Below are 26,115 nucleotides of genomic sequence, written 5' to 3' on the forward strand. Positions count from 1 at the left end.
TAGAGAGGGTTTAGAGACATGGCTCAGCAGTTAGAGAGAAATAGTTGGGTTTTTTTGTTTGTTTGTTTGTTTGTTTGTTTTCCCAGAGAACCTAGATTTGATTCCCAGCACCTAAATGGCAGTTCATAACCCTACATAACTCCAATCCCAAGGAATATGACACCCACTTCTGACTTCCATAGACACTAGGTACCAACAAGGAGCACAGAAATAAACCCAGGCAAAAGATTCATATACACTAAAAACAGTAACTATAATTTAAAAAATGTTTAAAGATAACATGAGCTTAGGAAATAATAGAATAAATAAGCTTTCAAAACAATTTCAAAGAATAAATCAATATTCTATTTTATTTGCTCCCCCCCCCCCCCCAGACAGGGTTTCTCTGTGTAGCCCTGGCTGTCCTGGAACTCACTCTGTAGACCAGGCTGGCCTCGAACTCAGAAATCCGCCTGCCTCTGCCTCCCAAGTGCTGGGATTAAAGGCGTGCATGCACCAGCACGCCTGGCTTTATTTGCTATTTTTAAGTTCAAACTCAGTAAAGCTCTATCCATGGACAGGAGGCACCAAGTAAACAAATGAGGTAAAAGTGCAGGAAAAGGCCTGGTCCAGGTGAAAACAATATAACCTTCCCCTCTCAATCTGCAAAGAAACAAGGGCAGGATGCTGCCAGGCCTTAGGACCTCAGGTCAGCCCCGAGAACCCACTTCCTAGAGGGAGAGAACCAACTTCTACAGTTGTCCCGACTTCCACACATGTGCCACTGCACATGCGTGTCCATACACAATAAACGTAATTAAAGCCTGAACATCTATCTATACCCTTTAAAAATTTATTATTTAGCATATCGCCCACTGAAAGCAAAGCCCTGTGAACACCTTACTTGGATTACGCCACTGGGATTCACACTGATCATGGTACAAATCCCACGGAATGCTGAATCTTTTTCTTCATTGTCTCTTATGTTTCTCAGAGAGGTACACCTATTGAATTACAGAATTGAATTTAGTATTTAAAGTAAAAAGCATATTCAACACAATGCTAATAGACAGTATTTAATGGAATAGGCATCACAAAAGATAATGGTTATACTACATTTTCAGAAAGCTTAACTTTCAGAAAAGTTTCTCATATTCCTATATTTATGACTCGTCTCATCTCAATATTGTTAACAGTGAATCTATAAAAATAGACAACTAGTCTTTCTTACATAAACTGTCAATCAGACTGAGACAAAGAGAATATATTACCAAATTATTTTTAAAAATTGTTTTATGTCTTGTATTCCATTAAACACTACTAAAAATGATTTGAGTTTAAAGATTATCGATTGAAAGAAGCAGAACACAGGCTATACTGTCACAATATAAACTATCACTATACACTTAGGGTGTAGATGTTTTAACTCTGACATTAACAAGCAAATAAGATTTTATACATAACAAATTTAAACATGTATTTAATGCAATCCAAGTTTCCAAATTAATTCTAAAAGAAATGTAATGCAAGAACCTAAATTTATAAAAATTTGCATGCATCTTAATTTTTTTGGTGGATATTTAACTGCTTTTATGTATAATCAAGCTTTTAAACACAGCAAGCATGTGACAATCTTATCCCATGCATCCATTAGTTGTTAGCCACAACATAAAATAAATATACATGACGATACTACTGAAAAACCTCACAAACCTGATAGGACAAGATTAGTCACATGGTTGGCAATGATTAAGGATTGTGATTTTTGTAACCAACTGAAAATATATCTAAAAGTGAGATAGAGAAAGAAAGAGTGAAGAAAAATGAATTAAAAAAAAAAGATTGAATAATACACACCAGGGTCTTATAAACTGCTGTAGCATGGGGGCCACCTCTTGAGGACAAACGTAACCAAGACGACCAATTGTTATTGCTAAGGTAACGCAATCACGGTTATACACCACCAAACGCCAACCAAGACATGAGCAAATGAGGGGGAAGGAGAAAAAATAAAGAAAAAACAACAAATAACTCAGAAACAGAAACCAACAGAATTTGTGTATGATAATAAACATAAGATCTCACCAGTGCTGGTTACTACCACCCCCTGATGGAAGGGGCAGCAACATATATATGCATACTCTTGGAAAAGGAAAACAAAAGGAATTAAAGTAACTAAAGATTGAGAGAACACCAAAAACCATCAAGTGTTTTTCTCGCTCACCTAAATATCAAGTATGGTAAGAGCTGAGCTATTAAGTGAGCGGCTTAGAGGGTCTTCATTCAAAGTCAGTCAGCATTCATCGCAGAGGAAATCTTTCCCCAGGAATTATCAGGAAATGTGATTGCATTTATCAATAGTTTATTCAAACATCAATCTCTGTAGCGTATTAGTTCAAAACTTCAACTTTTTGTAAGTGATTACAACCTTTAAAAATCACCTAGGGATATTAACCCAAATTTTGGTAGCTTTTAAGTTAACTTTTCTCAAACTAATGGGACTTTGTTGCTTGTGTCAAAAATCAGTTGTCAGACATTAAGTACCATGGTGTCTACTGAATCAAAAACTGAAAATTGCTCCAGTGTATCAGATTCCATTCTGACTATCCTCTGATAACATGGGTAACAATACACTAGCTTCTAACCACATACAAGATAAAAGCACAGTAACGGAAATAAATTTACATAGTTCACTGTAATGACAGGTGGTATGGACTATAGGGGAAAAGGCCTATAAAAGGCCTGATACAAAACAGATAATACCATAGTACATTATCTGATTTTTTTTTTAAATTGAAGTGGGCACTCTCCATCAAAATTAAGGAATTCCTGAAATGAACAAAAAGCTAAAACAGCTGCAACTCAGAACTGCATCTTGCAATTCAAGGGTACATACATGTAAATACATTTATACACAACGGGTAAAATACAAACAGAAAACAAACTATGAGGTGCTTTAATGGTGTTCTCTCAAAAACTTACAGGTTAACCTTTTATAAAAAAAGGGTGGGGTTGGGGGTAAAGAAAAATGTTTAAGGATTACTTGAAGCAAACTACACAGATAATACTAAAATTCAGCAGATTCATATGAAGCAAGAGAAAGAAAACCTATGTTCAAAAGACACGAACTATGCAACATTCTCATTAAACAGGCAGGTATGAACAATCCAATGAGACATGCGAGAGAGCAGATGATGGTCCATTGAAAAAGTTCAGTGTAGGATATACGAGTTGGAAAAACAAATACAACACACTAAGGAATTGACCTCGGAATAAATAGCGAGGATATGGTGCTTAAGTTGCTAAAATGTATGTTGACTTTATAGTTTAAAACCCATTGTTGTGGGCAAGGAATGAAGAAGGCAGTAATTTATGTAGCCACTTGTGGCAAAGTAACTCAGCCAATCCGGAGTGCTTTGCATCCTGATTCAGCCTCAGCTTGTATGGCACCATCAGCTATTTTATCACTACTTGAGTGTGATCATGCCAGAGCATAATCTTGATAAAGCCAATTTGTTAAAGGAAATATGAAGACATCCACCAGCTGATATCCCACAAGAAACTTCAGCATACATTACACTCAACATTTATTTGCAGTTATGCATTCACATTAAAAGATAAATAGAAACTTTTCTTTAGGTTCAACAATATTTTTATAATAGCCAAGTATTTCCATTCTGAATGTCATATACAGGTACTGCTTTCTAGGAAGATAAATATCTGCCAAGATTTCAAAACTACCCTAAACATAAACTGTTAAACTTTTCAAAAAGAAAATGTAATTTACTTTGAACTAAACAGTACCCATACAGCCAATCAGTCAGATAACTGTTCCATAATTAAGATTTCCTTCCATAGCAATAAGCATTATAAACTTTAGTTACTTGAGGGTAAACTGTGTAATTTAAAAGTATAAAATTAAAATGCCTGAAAACTTTCATATTTAGAAAACCTTATTTTAATCTCCATCCAGTTATAATGGGAGGACTCACATTAACTATGAAGAAACTACTAGAATATTACCTCAATATATAAAGAAATGTCCCTGAACAAAAATGAAACTTAAATATTAATTAGCAACAGTTGGAGAGGGTGGAGGGAAAAGGATGGAATAACCCTACATGTGCTATTGTATGGAAGGCATTCTTTAACACCAACATGCTTTCTATAAATGCACGAGAGAAACAAGCCTCTGAAGAAAAACCCCACCAGGAGCCACTTAAGTTCCTGGTTTAAAAAGATTTTAGGATGAAATACAAAACACATATGCCATTTTTAGCCAATCAGTTGCTGAACTATAATCTATTTTTGGCCATTTATAAATTATTGACTCAACAATTGATCTTATTGCTTTTTATATTTACTGTATCTTAGCAAAAATACATTTTAGAGAAGACTAAATGAGAATTTGTAGAAAAATGTATTTTTCTGTAAACTGGCTATGGAACATAGCTAAACTAAGACATCATTCTCAAGAATTTAAATACACAGCAAACAGTAACAGCTGGGTTTGCAAAGCTAGCTTTGTTTCGGTTTCTCTATGCATCTCAGTTTACAGTTACGAAGCCAATCATTTTCCCTTCACCACTTCAGTTACGTGGTACCTGTGTTCTCCAACAGCGTCTTTGGGGTGTTGGGTCTGTTAATGATCTCCACAAGCTGGTGCAACACCATAGGGATGTAGGGCTGCATCTCTATACCTATCACACCACGGGGAGAGCAGAAAGAGCAAGAGAAACTGTCAGACACCACCACCAACGCTTGGCTAACCTTATAACTGGGAACAAGTCAGTCAGTCTTCTCTTACCCTCTCTCTCCCTCCCAATGCTCAGAAACTAAAAATAAATAAATAAAAAGAAATAATAATAATAATAATAATAATAATAATAATAAAAAACAATAACAGAACAGTGACAAAAATGATTAAGGCAGGGCTGGCGAGATGGCTCAGTGCTTAAGAGCACCGACTGCACTTCTGAAGGTCCTGAGTTCAAATCCCAGCAACCACATGGTAGCTCACAACCATCTGTAATGAGATCTGACGCCCTCTTCCGGTGTGTCTGTAGACAGCTACAGTGTACTTACATATAATAAATAAATCTTTAAAAAAAATGATTAAGGCATACAGCTAAAAAGAAAATACTCTCACCCATTTGGATTGATATTTCCCCAATCGCCCAGGTGGCATTGTTGCAGACTGAAATAAACTCTGGATTTAGATTGGTTCCCAATATTGGCATGAAATCAGCTAAGAAAAACAAGAACAAAATAATAAAATAAAGCTATGTAGTATATACATGTCAACAGCAGACTTCTTACTTTTAAGGGAAATCTAGATAGAAACTGAAATCCTAGCTAAAATAAGTTTTGTCATAAAACAAATAATATAGTGTCAATTCTGAAACTGATAAAGTATGCAAATAAATATTTTTAAAGGAGCTGGTAATAATTTCTTAAAACTACAAGAGGTAATATCAGGCTATTGAACTTTCATATGAGGCCTAAGTATATATACTTCAGGTAGTAGCTCCCCACTGCATTTATTTTTAATCTTATGTGTCTGGATGTTTTCCTATCTGTCTATGCTAGCGCGCACACGCGCGCACACACACACACACACACACACACAAAATCTGTTAACCTAGTAATACAAATCTATGTTAAACAGAATGTCCAGGTACTGTACAATTCCATAGACAGCAAACCTAATCCAGGTTGAGAACCACTATCTATTTAATAGCCACTGTGGTTGATAACATTACCAAAAAGAGGGACAGTTCCTCTCCAAGTATCTTCTAAAGAAGCACACAGAACTGGAGCCAGAGAGAAAAACAGCTCAGTGGTTAAAAGCACTTGCTGCTCTCTAAGAGGATCAAGATTCAGTTCCCAGCAGCCATATTAGGTGGCTCAAATTGTATGTAACTCAAGCTACATACAGGAGACACAATGCCCTTTGGCCTCCTTGGATGTGTCTACAGTCTAATAATGCATGCCAGCACACACATAGGAACACACATACAAATAATCTCCTAAATAAAAACAAGCACATAAACCATCTATAAAAACTTGAGGAAAACCAACCAACCAAACAACAAACTCACAAAAACTAATAAACCCACAGACCTCCACTCTATAAAGCCTGGGATCAAGTTGAAGCTTAGCGTCTAGACCTAACTGTTAATTTATGGCAAATACTGAGAAATGGAGTGTGTGCTAAAGACACCAAAGTTGGGATCAGCACACTAAAAACGGCTGTAAACTCATGACAAAACCTCGGATCCATTTAGAAATGAAAACCATTATAAGAAAGAAAGAGACAAGTTCAAAAACACTGAGTTTAAAAATAGCATGGTCTTTGTGTCTATAAACACCAAGCAACACAAGGGAAACGAGGCTTAATGTGTATCCACAAAATGTTTGTTACACATTTATGTAAGCAGCTTCTCATAACAATGTATTATAATTTTGAGTATTAAGCCAAAACTTAATGACTTAACATATAGCCACTGACATTATTTAAAATCTAGAAATAGTTAGGATTCAAAAAGCATATTCCTACTGGGTGTGGTGGTGCACACCTTTGATCTCAGTGCTGGGAGGTGGAGGCAGGTCAATCTAGACCAGGCAGAACTACATATTAAGACAAAAAGCAAAACAAAAAAGCAAATTCATATTGTTATAAGTGAATGCTACATAAATTAAACAATTAGAACCGAACATTCTCTATAAACTGATACTATTCAAACATCCCCAGATACAGTGGTAACTCAGTAGATGTTAAAAAAAAATGACATAGTTGCCCCAATCCTGTACAACGTGCACTTTTTTTCATATAAAATAAACAGTTAAAACAGGTAGAACACCCCACACCCAAAGCAGAAAACATTCCTACCTATACAAGGCTTAACATGCTGGAAGCACGCTTTAGTCAGGTCACCTAGCAATGCAAAAGAACTCTGCCGAACCTCGGGCATTTTATCCTGTAAGAAATCAGGAAAAATTAGCTTCTTGTAACAACGAAGACGCAGGCCCCAGTCACCCACAGACGCCTGTGGTCTCACCTGCATGCACTGGTACATCAGCGTCAGGATGTTACTGCGGGCCACCAGCTGCTCAATGTTGCCTCCCAGGCCCTCAGCCAGGCCGCTGAGTAAGTCAAGAGCCACAATCATAAAATCTTTATCTGGAGCTTCATACTGTTCTGGTTGAGCATTGTTTAGCATGGCTTGTGCCAGAGTCTTCTGAACTAGGTTTACGCAACGCTGATATACAGGTTCACAATATGGAAGGAAGCCAGACTGCAAGGCTGTGGCAACAGACGAGAGACACTAAAAAGAATCAAGCACACACATTAAGGTTTAGATTACAGTAGAGAATATAAGTGCTTTAAAGCAAGCAAAAATGTCTCACTATGAACCGGTTCTTTCAAACCTCATTCACAGTCAATTTGTCAATTCATCAGAAAAATGTAACCTCACACTGTATCAGGTATGATAAGTAGTCTAGACGTGATTTAAACTGTACAGAAGGTGAGAGGACATGTAGAGTTTGTGTGTAATAAGCGTGACATGTAACCTGAGCATAAGAGCAGATTTCTGAGTTTAAGGAAGTGAGTCTGCCGGCATGTTCCTATGTACAGTCGCCACATGACGGTTAACAGAGTAACCATAACCAACTCCTATATAATCAAAGGCTGCCTGCTCCACAGGAAAGAACTCATCGTTGGTACTGTGAACGTAGTCAAAAGTTCATGGCTAAGGAGTCATAGATTAACACCCTTAACCTTGGACAGAGACACTTCTTGTTTTGCATTGGAAAGCATTCAAAAGCTAAGAGTGACTTCTGAATACTCAGCTAGCCCCAGCTCCATGAACATCATTGGAAGAGGGGTTAGGAAGATGAAGATGGAGGCTGAGGAGCACTAGGAAATGTGGGCTTCTGGATATGACTCGGCCAATACCCTCGGGAACTCACAATGGCACAGCACCAAGCTGGTCAATATTATAGAACAGATGGGAGGGGATTGAGAGGGCCAGCAATAGTTGGTAACTGACGGCTGCCAAACAACAGGATAATTGCTTTTCTTTAGGGGTGTGGCCTCTGATAGGCAGCTCGTGCTCTAGTAGATGGTGTCATACCCATGACCATACAGGAAGGCAGCATTGCGTAGAGTCAACAGGTTATTTAAGAAGAACAAAACAGAACATAACCAAGATATGGTGATGTGCCCTTTCAATCCCAGAACCTAGGAGACATAAACGAGGATCCCTCTCAGTTTACATTTGCCCGGTGTACATAAGAAGTTTCATTCAGGACACCCAGGGCTACATGTTGAGACCTTGTCTCAAAATAAAACAAAGAACTTGGCAGTGGGAGGAAGGCCGGCCCATGTGCACTCCGGGCGGGTAGTGGGGTGTTGCAATGTTAGAAGTGGGAGAGATGATTTGGGTTAAATATGACCAACATACATTATACTGTCAAAGAACAAACTGCAGAAAGCAGTTATGTGCTATTCTACAACGCACCAGAAACTGTTGTGAAGACAGATATTTTTACCACACACACACATTCTGGTTCAGGCCATGACTGTGACTGAATGACACTGTTAGAATAACTGAACGTCACCAGCTCAGCGTACCTCAAGCAAAGGGAAAAGATCCTTGTCTTCATCCTTCAGCATGTTCCATTTCTGGATCAAAGGAGGCATTAGCATCTGAATATATTCCTGTTTACCGTAATGAAAAACAAAAAGCTTCACTATCATCTGCAAACATGTTCATTGAGTCTATAAAACTAAAACCCATCTGGAGCAATTGTGTTAAATTTTTACATTTTAAGACTTACTCTTTAATTCATATGATCCTGATTTAAAGTAATCTATATTTTTTTTAAAAGAAAATGTGTTATCAGTAAGTACCTTAGACCATCAAGATCTACTACTTGTTCTTTTCCTTTTTCAAACAGTCTTATGATGCAGCCCTGGCTAGCCTGGTATTCACTATGTAGTCAGAGCTGGCCCCAAAGCCATTTGCCTCTGCTTCTGCCTCTCAAGTGCTGATACTAGGTGTGTCATCAAACCCAGCATAATCCATACCTTGTTAGATCACAAGCTTTTTTTTTGTTTGTTTTGTTTTTTTGAGGCAGGATTTCTCTGTACAGCCCTGGCTGTCCTGGAACTCACCCTGTAGATCAGGCTGGCCTTGAACTCAGAAATCCACCTACCTCTGCCTCCCAAGAGCTGGGATTAAAGGCGTGCGGCCATCACTGTCCAGCAATCACAAGCTTTTTAAAAAAAAGATTTATTTATGCATTTAATATATATGAGTGCTCTATTTGCGTTTATACCTGCATGCCAGAAGAGGGCATCAGATCACATTATAGACAGTTGTGAGCTACCATGTGGTTGCTGGGAATTGAACTCAGAATCTCTAGAAGAGCAACCATTGCTCTTAACCAGAGACATCTCTCCAGCCCAAATCACAAGTTTTATTTTCAAGCGATAAACAGTTTTGGGGTGGGAAGAGCGGGCAGTGGCTTTATAATACCATCACATTAATTAAACAAAAGGCACAGGCTTTAAAACATGACCTATTCCTCAACGAACCAAACCAGCCAATATCTTGAGCATAATTTAAAACAAGAGTGAGTTACACTTACTGATAACACATTTCCTACAGTGACCACATGTCTTATCAGATATTATTCATATTCAGCAGAGACAGCTGACTCTTGTTCTTAAGACTTCAAATCCTCACTCATGTTTTACACAACTAGAAGCAAGACACTTCAGTACTGCTATTCAGCATTTTCAATCTCTCATTCCCATTCTCACTTTATATAGGCGACTCCTACTGCCTGGTACACTCTGAACAGGAAGTAGAGTGTGTAGATGCAGCAGCTTTGATGCCAGTGTTAATGAAATGGTGCTTACATGGAACTAAGTAAAGGAGCAAAGCCAGACTATAACATCTTCTTTACCCTCTTTCCTCCAGACACTTGAATTTCTGTACTAACCGTAAGTGATTTTCAAAGGTGGAAACGCTAACGGTTCATACTTCACTTTGTAATATACACTATGTATTTATTGCAGTTTATTATTGTAATGTCCCCATAGCAGTCACCCTCAGGTCCTTACTGGCTTGTTTAAATGATGTCCCACTGAATCTGCCAGTGTCCCTATGGCGTCGTACAGAATGAGCAGGTTCTTATGCTGGTATTTACTGAAGGCGAAGACGAGGGTATCGAGTATATAAGCAAGGTAAGGGACGAGCTCTGTACAAGCCTCCTCTTCTAATGTAGCGAAGGCACTAGGATGAGAAAAACAAACAAAAGGAAAAACAATAAATGGTCTCCAGTTCGCAGATGCTTTCACGTCACATCATGAGCACCTTGCTGCCTCACTCTGCATGCTTACTTTGGTTTAAAATTTTTTTTTTCATTGAAAATTATTTGCTTTATGTGTAGATGCCTGAGGCTGTGTTATGTGGCACCGAGTGCATACAGGAGCTCTTGACAACCATAGCATCTAAATCCCTGAAATGGAATTAGAGGGTAGGCTGACATGTACTGCTGGGAACTAAACCCAGGCCCTCTGCAAGAGCAGGTAAGTGTCTGTAAGCCATCTCCCCAGCTTGCCCTCTCCCTTTTTAAAATTTTAAAGACAGGGTCTCATTATGTAGTTCTGGCTGGCCTTGAACCACTTTGTAGCCCTTGTGGCTTTGAGCACAGAATGACACCTGCCTCTGTACCTAAGTTTGAGACTAAAGCTGGCACCATTACAGCTGGTAGTCTAGACTAGCCTCAAATTTGCTATGTAGCCCAGAATGACCCAGGCTGATCCTCACCTTCAGTCTTGACATGACAGGCATGCATCACCATGTCCAATCACATGGCTCTGAGGACAAAGCCCAGGACTTTATGCAGTCACTCTACAAATGGAGCCACATGCTAGCCTCAGTTTGCCTCCCTTCATTTACACACACACACACACACACACACACACAGGAGTACTTAGTCAATGGTGAGCTAGGATGGCACTAAATGGCCAAGCACTTGCCTAGCATGTGTAAGTATTGGGTCTGATCCCTAGATGGACAAAAGGTCAATGGTAAAAGCAGTTCAAAGAATTAGGAATTTAATTGCAGTTCCCATCTTCTTCCCCTGCTCCCAGAAACAGAAACCAGTAGGAATGAAAACAAGCAATTCTGATGTGAGCAGAGCCCAACCACTGGTACTGGCACGTTTTGAAAGATTGTGCACAGCACCATTGAGGACGTGTCAAAAGTCTGCAGGCCATTCAATCTCAAAGTTAAGGTAGTGGATAAGTATCTAAAATGTTGTTATTCGTTTGAAAATCCACCAAGAAAGCAAAGGATTACGACACATTTTGTTTAGTAAAACCGTTAGTAAAACAATTTCTCATCATAACTGCAGCAGTTTGTGGTATAAAAGTCTGCTGGTTTGAAACCAGGCTCTCATGTTCATAACAAACAGTGCTATGGCTCTGTCCTACCTGCAAGCTGCTTCCTGTACTCTCTTGTTGCTATCGAGGATACGCTTCAGCAGTTCTGTCATTAATGGCTTCAGGTACGTATCTGGTGGCTGGCTGACTACCCAGTGTGCATAGCGGCTAAGAGTCCAGCAGGTGATGGAACGCACAAGAGCCTTTTTATCAGAAAGGCACTGAATAAGGTGAGGAATGAGCTCGGGCAGGTACGGAATCATGCCTTGCATACAACCTAGGAAAGAACAGCAATCTTTCAAAACGTGCTATACTCAACTGTATATAGAAAGGACACAGCATCCACTAAGAAACATTTAGTATATTTCCAGGGCTACAAATAGAAAAGTTGATACCAAGCTATTAAAAAACAACAAATCAGAGTTAATTGTTCCTAGGTGTCTTAAAGGAGGTTAAGATTTCATTCCATTTTTTTCCATGATATTTCTGGTTTTCAAAGCACCTATAAATATTTTGAGACAATGTTTATAGTGAAGACAGGACATCAAAATGATGATGACATTCTCGTGTTATCAAGTCTCTAGATTTACCTGAGGAATAAAGTGATTTAAGAGAAATAGCTTTCAAACATTCGATTTCTTTTAGTTTCATTTACTATAACAAAAGCACCCACAGAAAATATGGTTGAACCCGCTGGCTGGGACCAGAAGAGGCCTGTGACTTATACCCAGGAGAAGCTGACCTTAAGGTGGCTTCTGAGTCAGTCACCTCTTTCAACTGTGTGATCTGTGTACCACATCTGGCACTGCAAGCAGAGCCAGGAAGCGTGAATTTAGGGCAAGTCTCAGCCTACTCGGGTCACAATTCCTCACAGCAGCCTAGGCCTTACTAATATCTATCAAAAACCTTGTAATTCAAGCTGGACGTACCTTCAGCAATTGCTCCTAAAACCAAGATGCCAGATTCTTTCACAACCCATTCATGATGGAAAAGCAATTCTTTCAAAAGTGGCAGAATGTGCGGCAAAAGCTCATCACGATAAACATTTGCGAGAACATCGAGAGCAGCAGCAGAACACTTTCCTGAGAACATGAACATTGCGACAGCATTAGCCAATTTATTAACATACTTCTTTCCGCACGTGATTACAGAATTCTTCTATCTTCGTGGAAAAAATACAATGTTCTATTAAACCCAATGCTTCTAGAAGACCATGGTTATTGTTAAAATTCTGTGGCAAAATGTGCTCACTTTAAGCAAACAGATAAGAGGTCATACTTAAGACTGAGTTCTACCCGGGGCCAGGACTGTAGTAACATATGTTTTCAACCCCAGAACGTGGGGAAAATCTCTCAGAAGCCAGCCTACTTGACACTGAGTTCCAGGTCAGTCAGGGCTACATGACACCCTGTCTCAAAAACAAAACAAATAAACAAACAAAACACCAACTTAGTTTTATTTAACAGTTCCAATAGCAGATAACTTGGGAATCAAGTATATCATTTCTTATTTGGAAAGTAACCAAGTATAAAGTAAAAGTAATTACCATATAAAATAGAAATAAAATATGCCAGAAAAATTCTTTATAAAGGACTATATATAAGATAGCTAAGATTTCATTAACAAGGATATAAAGTATAAACTTTTTCCAATGTGAACTAGATATAGCAAAGAGTTGATCACAATTTTTTTTTTTTTTTTTTTTTTTTTTTGGTTTTTCAAAACAGGGTTTCTCTGTATAGCCCTGGCTGTCCTGGAATTCACTTTGTAGACCAGGCTGGCCTCGAACTCAGAAATCTGCCTGCCTCTGCCTCCCGAGTGCTGGGATTAAAGGCGTGTGCTACCACACCTGGCTTGATCACAAACTTTAAGCCAACAACAAAAAAATTCTATAACAGTAAAAGCTGCTATATTGCCTACAAGAAACCCTTAATCTGTTAAAAAAGTCTTATTACAGGCAAACAACAAAAGAAATTCTCTGTGTGAATACACAGAAGAGCAACAGACTATATGTAATCTGGTGTCAATTTTAGAAACCTGGCTTTTCCCCTAAAAGGCTCAACAGGATTTTCCATCTGTGCAAAGAGCTTCTGGAAGGGCAGAAAGGGTGATGGGACCAAAGCATTGGCTATCAGTCCTTCTAGCAACACCACCCTTCAGCAGTTCCCTTCTTACCTAAGGTCCCTAGAATGATTACAACATGTAATATGCATACAAAGTCTTTGGCATAGTGTATAACAAATAAGACATTTAAAAATTTTAAAGGTTACATCTAAGAAGTTAAGCAGGCAGAATAGAAATTATGTGCTCCATAGTGACACACATGGTAGGACAATCATATAAAAGTTATTAAAAACGTCAATACTTTGAAATTAGTAAGAAGGAGTGAGGCCTTAGGAGGGTGCTTTAGTTGCAGGGGTGTCTAGAAATGTATGGGAACACTGCTGACTGTCACAACTTGTGTGTACAACAGCAGCATATTATAATGTATAAGACAATCCGCACAACAATGAAATTATGTGACCTCAAATGTAAATAATGTTAAGGGTGGGAAATCCTGAACTAGAGCATCAGGGTTCTAACAACCAGCTAGCAAGCAAGCAAGAACAAAACAGAAGAGCCACATGCTGAGGTCCTTGCCATGTGGGAACCACACTGTGGCGCTAAGGGCATCTATCTTTTAACCAAGGAAATAAATGGCATTTTGGTATATTAGGCTAGGGGCAGTAGCATGAGGTTTCCTTGACATGTAGATCCAAATTTTGTGAAATCAGAACCACTTTTCAGAAGATATGCCATGATCTAGTCTATGGTTGGAAAAGAATGTGATAAGGGCCTCCAGGTGGAATTCCAAGGCTAAGCAAGCAAGCTAGCAAGCTGTATGCTTAAATTAAGGGGGCTGGAAAGTTGGTTCAGTAGGTAAAGTTTGCTGCTCTTGCAGAGGACTGGGTGTGTGTGTGTGTGTGTGTGTGTGTGTGTGTGTGTGTGAATTCCCAGCACTCACACAGTAGCTCACAACCATCTGTAACTGCACTTTTAGGGTATTTGATGTGCCCTTCTGGCTTCCTCAGGCACCAGTCACTTGATGTAGAGATGAATGCAGGCAAAACACCCAAACCAAATAACAACTTAAAAGAAAAAAAAGGGCGTGGGTCAGAATGCCAGTTCCACAGGTAATGAGTTTTCAGGTTTGTTGGGGGAGGGAGAAAAGAAAATAGAGAACCTCCCTATTCTTTTTTTGTTTGTTTGTTTTTGTTTTTTGAGACAGGGTTTCTCTGTGTAGCCCTGGCTGTCCTGGAACTCTGGCTGTCCTGGAACTCAGAGATCTGCCTGCCTCTGTCTGGGATTAAAGGCGTGCAGCACCATGCCTCGGCTTGAGAACCTCCCTATTCTTAATGGTAATTATATCAAGCACACAAAAACTGCTGGGAAAACAGGAAAAAGCCTTTTTAGGAAGGCAATGATGTGCAGGGTACAGTAACAGTGCACAGCAGTAATATATGTACTCAACAAGCTAAAGGCAAATGGACTGACACAATTCAGAGGTCAGCCTGGTCTATAGTGAGCTCCAGACCATCCAGGGCTACACAGTAAACTGGAATAATCCAACAAACAAGGCAAACGTGATGATTATTACAACAACATGCTATAAGGGAAATAAAAACCAAGGATTCCAAGTCATATTCATTAGTGACAACAGGACAGGAGACATGAACATGAGAAACACTGATGCTGCCCCATGGAGCACACGCTGTGGTCAGTGCCATCACCCAGCAGCCTTGTACTGGATACATTTGCCAACAGACCACAAAGAAACCCGCACCTCAATCTTCATGGATCATTACTCCCCACACCAAAATGGGAAACATAATGCAAATATGTACCAACTGATATAGAAAAGAACTATGGACACAAGCTACAAAACGGATAAGCCTTAAAAAATCACACTAAATTAAAAGCTGGTCAGGCACAGCCAAGCAGTGAAGCCTCACTTACTCAGGTTCCAGTCAGAAATCGTGTCATCATCATCAATTTCGTCATCATCATCGTCTTCCTCCTCAATCCCATCCTCCTCATGCTGCTGAGCCACTGTCCTCGAGCGATGAAACCGCGGCCGTATATCCTGCTCACTATCCGGGATGGTCTCATCTTCCTCAACATCACCCTGTTGTTATTTTAGACAGACACTGTCAGTGGCTATTCTCCTTTAAGCTATTAATGCCAATGTAAGTTAAGGAGCCGGAACATGATATGGGTTGAGTCCCGCACGGGATTCTGGGGTGTATTTCCTGGATGAGACCTAGTCCCCTTCTGCAGTCACCAGGTCCCTGTGAAAGGGACAATGGAGTCTATGACACATGCTGAGTTAGCAGGCCCTGCCAACTGTTACTTACTGCAATAAGAGTAACCTGAATCAGTGTATTTAAAATAAACCACAGAGAGAAGAAGATGGACTTAAAGAAAACAAACTAAAAACAACAACCCCCAAAACTCAAAGAAAATAAAGGAAACCCCCAAATCTCTGTCAATTAAGGCATGACTTATTGCCATGAGGATTCATCATGCTTGTCCATCACCTCTGAATGTTTGTAGCCTATTACATGTGACAGGGAGTCTACATAGGGTCTAACCTAAATAAGCATTCTACTGATCAAATTCAAAGCTTTATTACCAATATAAATATTATCCTCTCTACTCAGAGAATGGTTTCCTTACCTTAAGCAGGATAATATCTATATCTGAGTACTTCATGCCATTCACTAACACAGGAATCAACCTAGAAAGAATTCATGAAACATAGATCTAAATACTGATAGTTTTACGTTGTCTTTAACAACCTTATCTATATTATATACTAATTAAGCCAAGAAGCAATATAGTCTTTCAGCATGTCCGGTGCTACATCACTGACCCCTCCCCCCTCCCCCCTCGCCTAATAACTCAAGGAATACAATCAGGATAAGTTTAAGAAACTTGGGCCAGCCAGTCTCAATGCTCAAAAACGTTCCAAAATGGAAGACCAAGAGTAACTAAACATTGCAATTATGCTTCTCTGTCTAGCTAGGGCTCAGGACACAGTGTCCTGAGCCCCCCACACCTGTTCTGGCACCTGTGCATCAGCCCCCACAGGAAACCCTGAAAGTCTACTGACAGTGATAATGAAGCAGCTGCTTTAGAAACCTCTCTACGGTGTGAGGATGCACGCTGAGAGTCTGAGTGTGCTGAGGGCAAGCAGCACTCTGTGCAGGACACTTACTTTGGTAGATGCCTTACAAGTACATCTTTGCATATTGGCTGTTCAGCCAAAGTCAGCCAGAATTCACAGGCCTCCAGAGCTACATTCTCATCTTGGTCTTGGGTTCTCTGCAGCATGTACTGTGAAGAGAATCCATACTGTTCATCAGCTTCATCTGGACAGTGAATAATAACGTAGTCCTGCCACCTTATACTGAAAACCATGACTTCCAACCTGTGCTGCTTTCTCTCTCTTTTAAAGCTCCCTATCTGCCTCTACAACAAGGTTAAAATGTAAGAGCTACTGCTTAACAATGAAGTTTTATTGTATGCATCATTGATCTACTTTTGTGCAGGGGTATAAAAACAAACTGCTGTATTTTCTGACATGTCAATGTTAATCAGAGAAAATAAAAAATAACTCCACATATCTTCCTTAAAATAATTTATAAATAACAAGTTGTATCTTGTAGACAGACTTTTTTTCTGTATTTTAAAGTGATATATAAGTAAATCAGTTTAATTTGGAAAGGCATCCGATTCCACCCACCTACCCCACCCCCCCCTTCTGTTTTTGTCTTCTGCAGACAGGGTCTCGGCATGAATCCCAGGTTGGCCAGAGTTCACCATGTAACCCATCTGGTTTCACACTTAAGATCCTCCTTCTGTCTCCAAAGTGCTGGAGCTACAGGTATGCACCACTACTCCTAGTTCTAACATTTCTTAAGTACAATTTGTAGTTTCAACAAGGTGTTTTATCATGACGTCTGAATATACCAAGCTGAATTCACTTCCGAAATTTCCCATTATCTCTGGGACTAGAATCAAAGTCAATTGATGTATTTTTAGTACACTCTCTCTTTTGGACTGAAACACACTGCATGGCAAGTATGGAAACAGTCACAGGCCCGCTCTACTACTTGTCAAATACTATGTGTGTACTGCTCATAAAGTGTTACATATATTATAAAATCAGGATGCCTAGGCGTGGCCTACACCAAGTGATAAAATGTTAAAGTTTCTAATTAGCTTCAAACAAGCAGCTGTGAGACTGAACGCTGGGGATGGAGCCCTCAACTGCTAACCACCGAACACCCCGGGTTCTGCAGAGTCTACCATGCTGTAACTCCATTTCTAAGAGACCCACTCTCATCACACAGCACACAAGTGAGGCTAATAATACACTGCTTAAAGCACTTGGAAAGCCATATAATAAACAAGTAGGACTCTATTCTGCACTATGAAATCAGATGGTAGAGCTTGACTCTAGTGGTACTACATGGAGCCTAAATAACTGCTTCCCTTCTCTATCTTCTAGAGTCTTCACTTAAACAAGTGCAACTGATATGTTTCCTAGTGACCTGACTTCAACTACACAAGAATGGAAAAACCTTTAACATCTACTTGGGTTGTTGAACCAAGCTAGGGTCTCTCTGTGCAGTCCCTGCAGCCCTGGACCTCGCTCTATACACCGGGCTGGCCTGCCTCTGCCTTTCTAGTGCTGGGATGCAGGATGCCCTGCTCCCCCACCACCTTGCCAATGTCCTTCTTAGAAACCTCAACCTTCTGCTAAGTCACAAAATTAGGCGAATCATATTGATAATGAAACTACAAACTGACAGATTCAATTTTTAATTTTATTTTATAACAATCCAAGAATACATCACCCAATATCCCCCAAATACCTATAACTCGGCATACTATTTTTAATGAGAATTTCCTAGTCATGATGAGCAAAACCTAGTCTCTATGTTTAAATAATTCCTCCACCGGGCAGTGGTGGCGCACGCCTTTAATTCCAGCACTTGGGAGGCAGAGGCAGGCGGATTTCTGAGTTTGAGGCCACTCTGGTCTACAGAGTGAGTTCCAGAACAGCCAGGGCTACAAAGAGAAACCCTGTGTTGAAAAACCAAAAAAAAAAAAACCAAAAAAAAAAACAAACAAAAAACAAACCAAAACAAAAAAAAAACCCCTCTAATAATAACTTAAATCTCACAAAACAAAACAAAACAAAAACAAAACTGACCAAGAGGATTTACAATTTAAAAACAGCCATATCTATTTCATGTGTCTTCCCTCAAAGGGGATGCTTTGGTTACCTCGACTATGTTGTGCATATGAGGAAGCAGGCGATCCATCCGGACTTCAAGCAACATCACAAGCGCCCGGCACACGTTCTTCCGCACCTCTGCTTCCTCGTCGCCAGCCAGTGCAAAGAGGTTCTGTTGTACACGAAACACAGGTTCCCTCCTAGTTAGACCATAATTTCTATTTTCTCCTTTTTGATTTTGTGGGAAAAAGTCTCTTTGTGCACTGTGGCTAATCTGGAACTCCTTTGTGCACATACACATCTGGGGGTTGCACAAAGTACGAGTGCCCACAGAGGCCAAGTCAGTCCTTGGAGTTGGAGTTGGTTATGCGTCATCTGATGTGGGTGCTGGGAATGAACTCAGGTTCTCTAGATGAGTGGTACTTCCTCATTAAGCCATCTCTCCAGGCCTAAAACACCACTCTTAATGACAGCCAGGCTTTGTGTGCAGGGTATAGGCATGTAAGTGATGCAGGTAAGTAAGTACATGTGTGTGAGAGGAGTGTGTGCACGTGGAGACCAGAGGTATCCCACAGCCAGTCTATTATACTGCTATACCACCACCACCACCACCACCACCACCATTTTAATTAGGTGAGCTCACTCACTAAACCTGAAGCCTCACAATTCTTCTTGACATTTGTTGGTTATCAAGCTGAAGGGATCTCTCCTCCTTTACCCCACCCCAGTGCTGGCGTTATAGGCACACAATGCCATGCTTGGCTGTTTATGTTGAGTGCTAGAAATCAATCTGAGCTAAAGTCATATTACAGACTGAGCCATCTTCCCAGCTGCTCAGCTGTATGTAATTTAAAAAAAAAATTTTTTTTTTTGGATTGCTGTATGTGCAGTCCTAGCTGTCTGAAAGCTGAGGCAGAAGTTCCTGGACAGCCTAAGCTAGATCCTGTTTCAAAGACCCACCCACAAGCTAATTAACAAACTAATGGCACTGCATCATCCTCTGGGTGTAAGTGCTCACTTCCCTATTGGAGCAGCAGAGGGAGCCGGAGAACAACCCAAGCCTAGATCGTTGCTATTCACCAAGTCAACTACCTACCTACTAGTAGAGAGGAAAGTGAACAGTCACCACTCCTGTGCTAATGCTTATAAACTCCTCTAGAAGGTTAATAAGTGGGAGCATTACACAGAATAGTATATCCAATTGTCACAGCCCAAGATACTAATATTATTCATTTCATAGATTAATAATTAGCAGGGGTTAAAAATGTGCCAGCTGGTAAAGGAATTGAAACTAGCCTGCATGGAATCTTAGGTCCACACTGATAATTTTTGACTATAACAAGTTTTTACTAAGACCAAGCCACCTTTAGGATGGGCACAGAAGCTGGTGCCCTCTGGTTGTCCTGAGAGATCAAGAGTTCAAGGCCACTCTAAGATAGACACTAAAGCGAGAGAGAGTCCGCTCAGAGTGAGCATGTACGCTGTGTCCAAAGTCTAACAACCTGAGATTTGCCCCTAGCATTCAGCTGTTGTTTTGTTTTTTCAAAAGGGGAAAACAAAACAAAACAACCTGATGTAGTGACACTCGTTTGCAATGCCAGCAACACCTACAGTGAGCTGGGCTGTAGACAGAGAAGGCGGCCAGGAAGCCCGGAGGGAGGCCTGACAGTCTGCAGTCTATAGCACAGTAGCAGAAACAGGAAATTCAGTCTCAGCAAGGCAGGAGTGAACTGACAACTGTCCCAGGACTCATGCACACACCACTTCTTACAAATCCTTAAACACGCTGGGCTGGGTGGGGCGGGGTGGACAGGTGGAGGCAGGCAGATCCGGGAAGTAAGAGGCCAGCCTGGTCCACAGAGAGAATTCAGAAAGAAGCTGTTGAGAAAATTAAAATGACTCCATCCCTTCTTAGAATTTCAGCTTTTCTGCTTGCTGCAATCAGGAAGAGGTTCTGAAAAGAAACTGCTCTGCTTATGGACTGTGGCCAGATTATTATTTTTTAAAATAGATTTATTTATTTATTTTATGCATGTGAGTGCACTGTAGCTGTGCAGATGGTTGAGATCCTTCATGTGATTGTTGGGGATTTTATTTAGGACTTCTGCTCACTCTGGTTGGCTCTGCTTGCTCCAGTCAACCCTGCTTGCTCTGGCCCAAGGATCTATTTATTATTATAAATAAGTATACTGTAGCTGTCTTCAGACACACCAGAAGAGGGCGTCAGATCTCATTACAGATGGTTGTGAGCCGCCACGTGGTTGCTGGGATTGAACTCAGAACCTCTGGAAGAGCAGGCAGTGCTCTTAACCACTGAGCATCTCTCCAGCCCCCATGGCCAGATCTTAGTCTCTTTCACTAATCTATCATATTATTCATCCCCGTAGCAGCAGCACCCCCCCCCCATCCTGCCCTCACAAATCCCTCCACCATTACCCACTCCCCTTCTCCTCAGAGAAAGGGAATCCCCTCCTTGGGTACCCGCCTGCCCCCAGGGACATCAAAGTGGCAGCATGATCTTCTCCCACTGAGGCCTGACTCAGTCCAACTAGGGGAAGGGGATCCAATGGCTGGCAACAGAGTCAGAGACAGCCACTCCACTTCCAATTGTTAGGGGACCCACATAAAGACCAACCTGAACATCTGCTACCAGTATGTAAGGGCCTAGGTCCAGCCCCTGAATGCTCTCTGGTTGGTGGTTTAGTCTGTGAGCCCCCATGAGCATGACCTTATTCTTCTGCAGTTATGCCACTAAGACATTATTTAGTATTTAAGAGCTAATAGTTTTCTTGAGTCCTCTATATTTATAATGTAAATCAATAGAAAAACAGAAAGTTATTCCTAAATGGTCTGGCCTGTATACTGAGGCCATTTAAGACTACCATGTAATGCAGTTAACAGTCAGGTCAACATTATGTAGCTGTTCTTTTAGTATGTACCTTTGGATTGTTACAGGCCAACTTCATCCAATCTTACTAAGTATTTTGTGTTTGCTTGCTTCAAAGGTTACTCATGGTCTAGGAAAATCGTGCATGTACAAACTGAATGGTATATTGAAGAAGACTTCTAAACAGTCAAACTAGGAGGCAGAACCACATATATTCACTCCATAACCCATATCTGGATCACATTTCCAATGTTCTAGCACATAAAGAATGCTTTTATTTTCAGCTAGGAAAACCTAGTAACATTGTATCCAATTTGAATCCCATCAGCACTAGTCCAAGCCTGGGGCAGTCTTACCTCAATGAAGGAATCGATGTGCAGCATGAGCGCCTGGGTCCGACTGATGATGAACTGATTGACACATGCAACAGCATGAGACCTAGAAACCAAGGCACACATCAGCATACGCTTACTGTTGTTACAACAAAAGGCGCATCTCTAGAGATACTATGGTGTCTGTAGGATCTGTACAACACCAATGACCCCGTAAGCGGGAACTGCAGTTGTGGAGCACCATAGCTCCACAGCATCTAAAAACAACAGAACAGTGCTGGCATGTAGCCAGTCACTTTGACTTTATTAATTTTGAGTAAGACCTGCGTGGTGCTATACAAATAACACTTACTCAAATAATATAGGGTTTTTTTCTGTGCAGTTTCTTTTCTGTAGAACAAAATACTTTGAAGAGAAACTATGTGCTCTCTTTAGAAACATCTGAACATTTAGTAAGTACAGAGCAAACTTAAGCACAGTTGAACCCATTTCCATTTCAATTCCCATTATGGAATGCTTGTGTGGTGTAGGCCAGATAATATTTAGTCTGTCTTTAACCCACACGTTTAGTGGATAGAACTTTTCATCGTTTCCATTACCACACTGACAAGCTGTTCTGTTCTTATCAGCAGCTCCACACCACTGCGACTTTCTTCTGCATTGAGATGTACCAGAAAATAACTTTAAAAGTAAAGTTAGCACTCCTGAAAGTCTCCACTGTCTAAGGCTCTCCTTGCAGTGCAGCAATCACTCCCCATTACCTTTTATGAGCCATATCTTAAATGAATGTGATTTGCTAAAACACTCAAAAGTTCCTGTTCAAGAGCGCCTAGAACCCAGTATGACACTGTGGTCCCTAAACCAGGGCACAGAGGAACTGCGTGTGCATGGAGTTTACACTGACAGGGGAGATTTTTAAATCAAAGTTTTCTCTTTTTTCTTTTTACTCTGTAGCCCCAGTTAGCTGACCTCAAGCTCACAGATCTACTCTCCTCTGCATCCCAAGATCTGGGATCAAAAGTATCTGCCATCATGGCTGGCAAAGCAGATTATTTTAATGAATGCATTAGTTTGGTAGTTTGAATGAGAATGGCCTCTATAGGCTGATATATCTGAGCCTAATATGCTTAGTCACCAGGAAGTGGAACTGTCTGAAAGAAGTATTAGGAGTGTGGCCCTATTGGAGTGGGAGTGGCCTTGTTGGAGAGAGTGTGTCACTAGGGGGGAAGTCTGACTCTTTCTGCCTGTGCATCAGGACTTACTGCCCTTCTGCCCCTGCTGGCATGCTTCTTGCCATGACAAGGACTAAGCCTCTGAAACTGTAAACAAGCTCCAAGTTAAACGCTTTAATGAGTTGCCTTGAGGTTGGTTTCTCTTCACCACAGCAATAGACTAAGAAAGACAGCTAGGGAGAAACATGCTATTTAAATGGAATCCTGACCTCCAGAGCAGCAGCAGTTCTCAACCTTTGGGTTGTGACCCCTCTGGAGGTCAAACAACCCTTTCATAGTGTTGTTGTTGTTGTTTTTAATCACGTGTATTTGTATGTGTTTGTGTAAGTTACTGAAGGGGTCCTTGGAGTGACGCATACAGGTGATTTTAAAAAAAAACTGGGGTGTCGTATATTTTTGTCCGTTTGAGACAGGTTTTCTCTGAGTATCCCTTACTGTCTTAGAACTAGTTCTGTAAATCAGGCTGGCTTTGAACTTGGGGGATCCACCTGACTCTGCCTCAGAGTGTTGGGATTAAATTCGTGAGCCACCACCATTCACTCAAGTTTTCACATCTTAAGAGGTGGCTGTGAGCCACAGTATGGGTCCTGAGAACTTAGCTCAGGCCCTCTGAAATAGTACACGCTGACCATCTAACACCGCGCGATGCGTTCATCTTTGCAATTTTTATTTATTCGTTTTTGGGTTGTGTGGGGTTTTGTTTTGTTTTGTTTTTTTGAGATTAGGGTTCTTTATACATCCTTGCTATCGTGGAACGCGTCACTATGTAGACCTACTCCCTGGCCTTCAACCCCGAGATCTGCCCGCCTGCCTCTTTGAATGCTGGAATTAAAGGCAGCACTGTCACGCCCAGCTTCTATATTTGAAAAGCTTTTGTTAGCTTTATTCCCCTTCTTACTTGCATCTTATTCTGGTCACATATTTCCTCATTATTGGAGAATCCTTTTATCTTTGAACTGCCTGCTGTCTCTTCCCCTTTATAATCTCCTTGATCTTCCTTTCACCTCCTTAGCATGTCTTCCCTGTGTGCCTTCCTCCTCCTTTCATCTGACCCGCTTACCATTTCCACATTTACTCTAGATTTTCAGTTGCATGGCACATGCACTACACTGCCTTTTTCTCTTTTCTGCTGATGAGTAGAATGCCCACTGACTCAGACCCTGTGCCTCTCATGCACCGTTTGCCGCAACTGCTGCTGCTGTAACGCTTTATTTGCTCCTCAAGAAGTGGAACTGGGAATTAACTGAGCCACCCAAGTAGGCTGCTCCCCAATAAGCCCCCTAAATAAAGAGGAAGAGGTTTCCAAACCAAAGAGTCGCGAACTGCAACACAGAAACAAAGAAGTGTGAAGGGCCCAGGTCACAGGCTCTCTCTCTCTCCAGGATCTTACCACCACCCACAGCTCAAGGTTTAACAGCAAAAAATGATCAATGTCCTCAAAAAGGACAGAGACAAACAGATCAATTAGGGAAGAAATCAAGGCACCAACTAAAGGAAAGCCAGAAGCACAGTGGAGAAAGTTGGCAAAATGGATGAAAACCTCAGCCATATAGCCAAAAAAGCAAAGTGAGAGGAATTCAGTTAAGCAAATTGAGATTTTAGGGGGAAAAAATTATGTTAGAGATGAAAAATTCACATAAACTAAATTAAAAAGGGAAATAGAATATATCACTAACAGAATCTAACAGAATCAACAAGAATCAACATGGCAGCTAACAACTGTTTGTAACTCTAGTTCCAGAGAGCCAAAACTAACTTCTGGCCTTCATGGGCATTGCATGCATATGGAGTAGACATACATGCAAGTAAAACACCCAGACACATAAAATATTTATTTTCTTTTAATTTCATGTGCATTGGTGTTTTGTGTGTGTGTGTGTGGAGAGAGAGAGAGAGAGAGAGAGAGAGCGAGAGTGCGCTGACATGTAGATGCTATGAATTTCTTTTGGAAGAACAGTAGTGCTCTTAACCACTGAGCCATCTCTCCAGCCCCCAAAATAAAATCTTATAAAACCAACCGAATAAAAAAACACAACAACAACAAAAACCAAACAAAAACCAAGGTCAAGGAAGCACTATGTTCAAACAGATATTCAAAGAGAAAAGCCACTTACAATGCCCAAATTAACACCAAGAACTTGTTCATAGAACACATGGTGGTCAAACCAGGCAGCAGGGAAAGTTCTAAGGGAAAGCACTAACGTACAATTCACACTCATCCAGAGTTGCGATCACGAAGACAATGCACAGTCCTAGGATGCTAAGCATAGAGTGGTGCTGAAGGCAGCGCAGTAATCTATTACTGTACCTGTCTCAGATTACAATAGAGTCACAGCAATAGCAATGCACTACACACACACACACACACCCATAAAGTACAACATGGCCCAGAAATAAACACACATGTCTATAGCTACCCAATTCTTCACAAAGGTCTCAAGTACTGAGAAGGAGCCTCTTCTCCAAATGTTCCTGGGAAAACTGGGAATATACACACTAATAACCAACTAGATCCATACTTAACAAAATCGATCAAAGCCCTTAACGTGAGACCTGAAAACTGAAACCACTGCAGGAAAACAGCATAGAAAATAGGAGAATCTTTGACAACCACACGCCAATGCGCAGAATATGAAGAACTCGAAAAATGAAACAAAACAAAAATCACATCACTAAATGGGTTAATAAACTGAAGAGACAGCTTTCAAAGAAATATAAAATGATCAATAAATATTGGACAGTGTTGCACATCTTTAGGCATTAGTGAAATGCCAACAATTGAAACTACAGAGATTTCACCTTACTCTTACAGGAATGGCTATCACTTAAAAAATGACTTACAACAAATGCTGGCAAGGACACTAAGAACAGGAACTAGTTTTGCTGATGATGGGAACAGCAACCATGGAAATCAATAGTTTCCTCAAAACAACTAAAAC

General features: G+C 40.6%; 1 protein-coding gene across 4 annotated transcripts in view; it reads right to left on the reverse strand.

Annotated features, from left to right (window-relative positions):
• Positions 1 to 26,115, reverse strand: part of Tnpo1 (transportin 1) — an 87,366-nt gene that overhangs the window by 9,253 nt on the left and 51,998 nt on the right. For all 4 annotated transcript variants that reach the window (XM_006517636.4, XM_006517637.4, NM_178716.3 and 1 more), the window contains exons 7-21: positions 21,969 to 22,050; positions 18,775 to 18,897; positions 16,698 to 16,816; positions 16,157 to 16,217; positions 15,437 to 15,605; positions 12,370 to 12,522; positions 11,492 to 11,717; positions 10,115 to 10,286; positions 8,618 to 8,704; positions 7,041 to 7,307; positions 6,872 to 6,959; positions 5,129 to 5,227; positions 4,584 to 4,679; positions 1,837 to 1,912; positions 884 to 983 (exon numbers count right to left, since the gene is read on the reverse strand). In XM_006517636.4, the coding sequence (XP_006517699.1) occupies positions 884 to 983; positions 1,837 to 1,912; positions 4,584 to 4,679; positions 5,129 to 5,227; positions 6,872 to 6,959; positions 7,041 to 7,307; positions 8,618 to 8,704; positions 10,115 to 10,286; positions 11,492 to 11,717; positions 12,370 to 12,522; positions 15,437 to 15,605; positions 16,157 to 16,217; positions 16,698 to 16,816; positions 18,775 to 18,897; positions 21,969 to 22,050 (1,918 nt within the window). The remainder of the gene's footprint in view (positions 1 to 883; positions 984 to 1,836; positions 1,913 to 4,583; positions 4,680 to 5,128; positions 5,228 to 6,871; positions 6,960 to 7,040; positions 7,308 to 8,617; positions 8,705 to 10,114; positions 10,287 to 11,491; positions 11,718 to 12,369; positions 12,523 to 15,436; positions 15,606 to 16,156; positions 16,218 to 16,697; positions 16,817 to 18,774; positions 18,898 to 21,968; positions 22,051 to 26,115) is intronic.

Source organism: Mus musculus, chromosome 13, assembly GCF_000001635.26.
Source record: "Mus musculus strain C57BL/6J chromosome 13, GRCm38.p6 C57BL/6J".
Taxonomy (NCBI): Eukaryota; Metazoa; Chordata; class Mammalia; order Rodentia; family Muridae; genus Mus; species Mus musculus.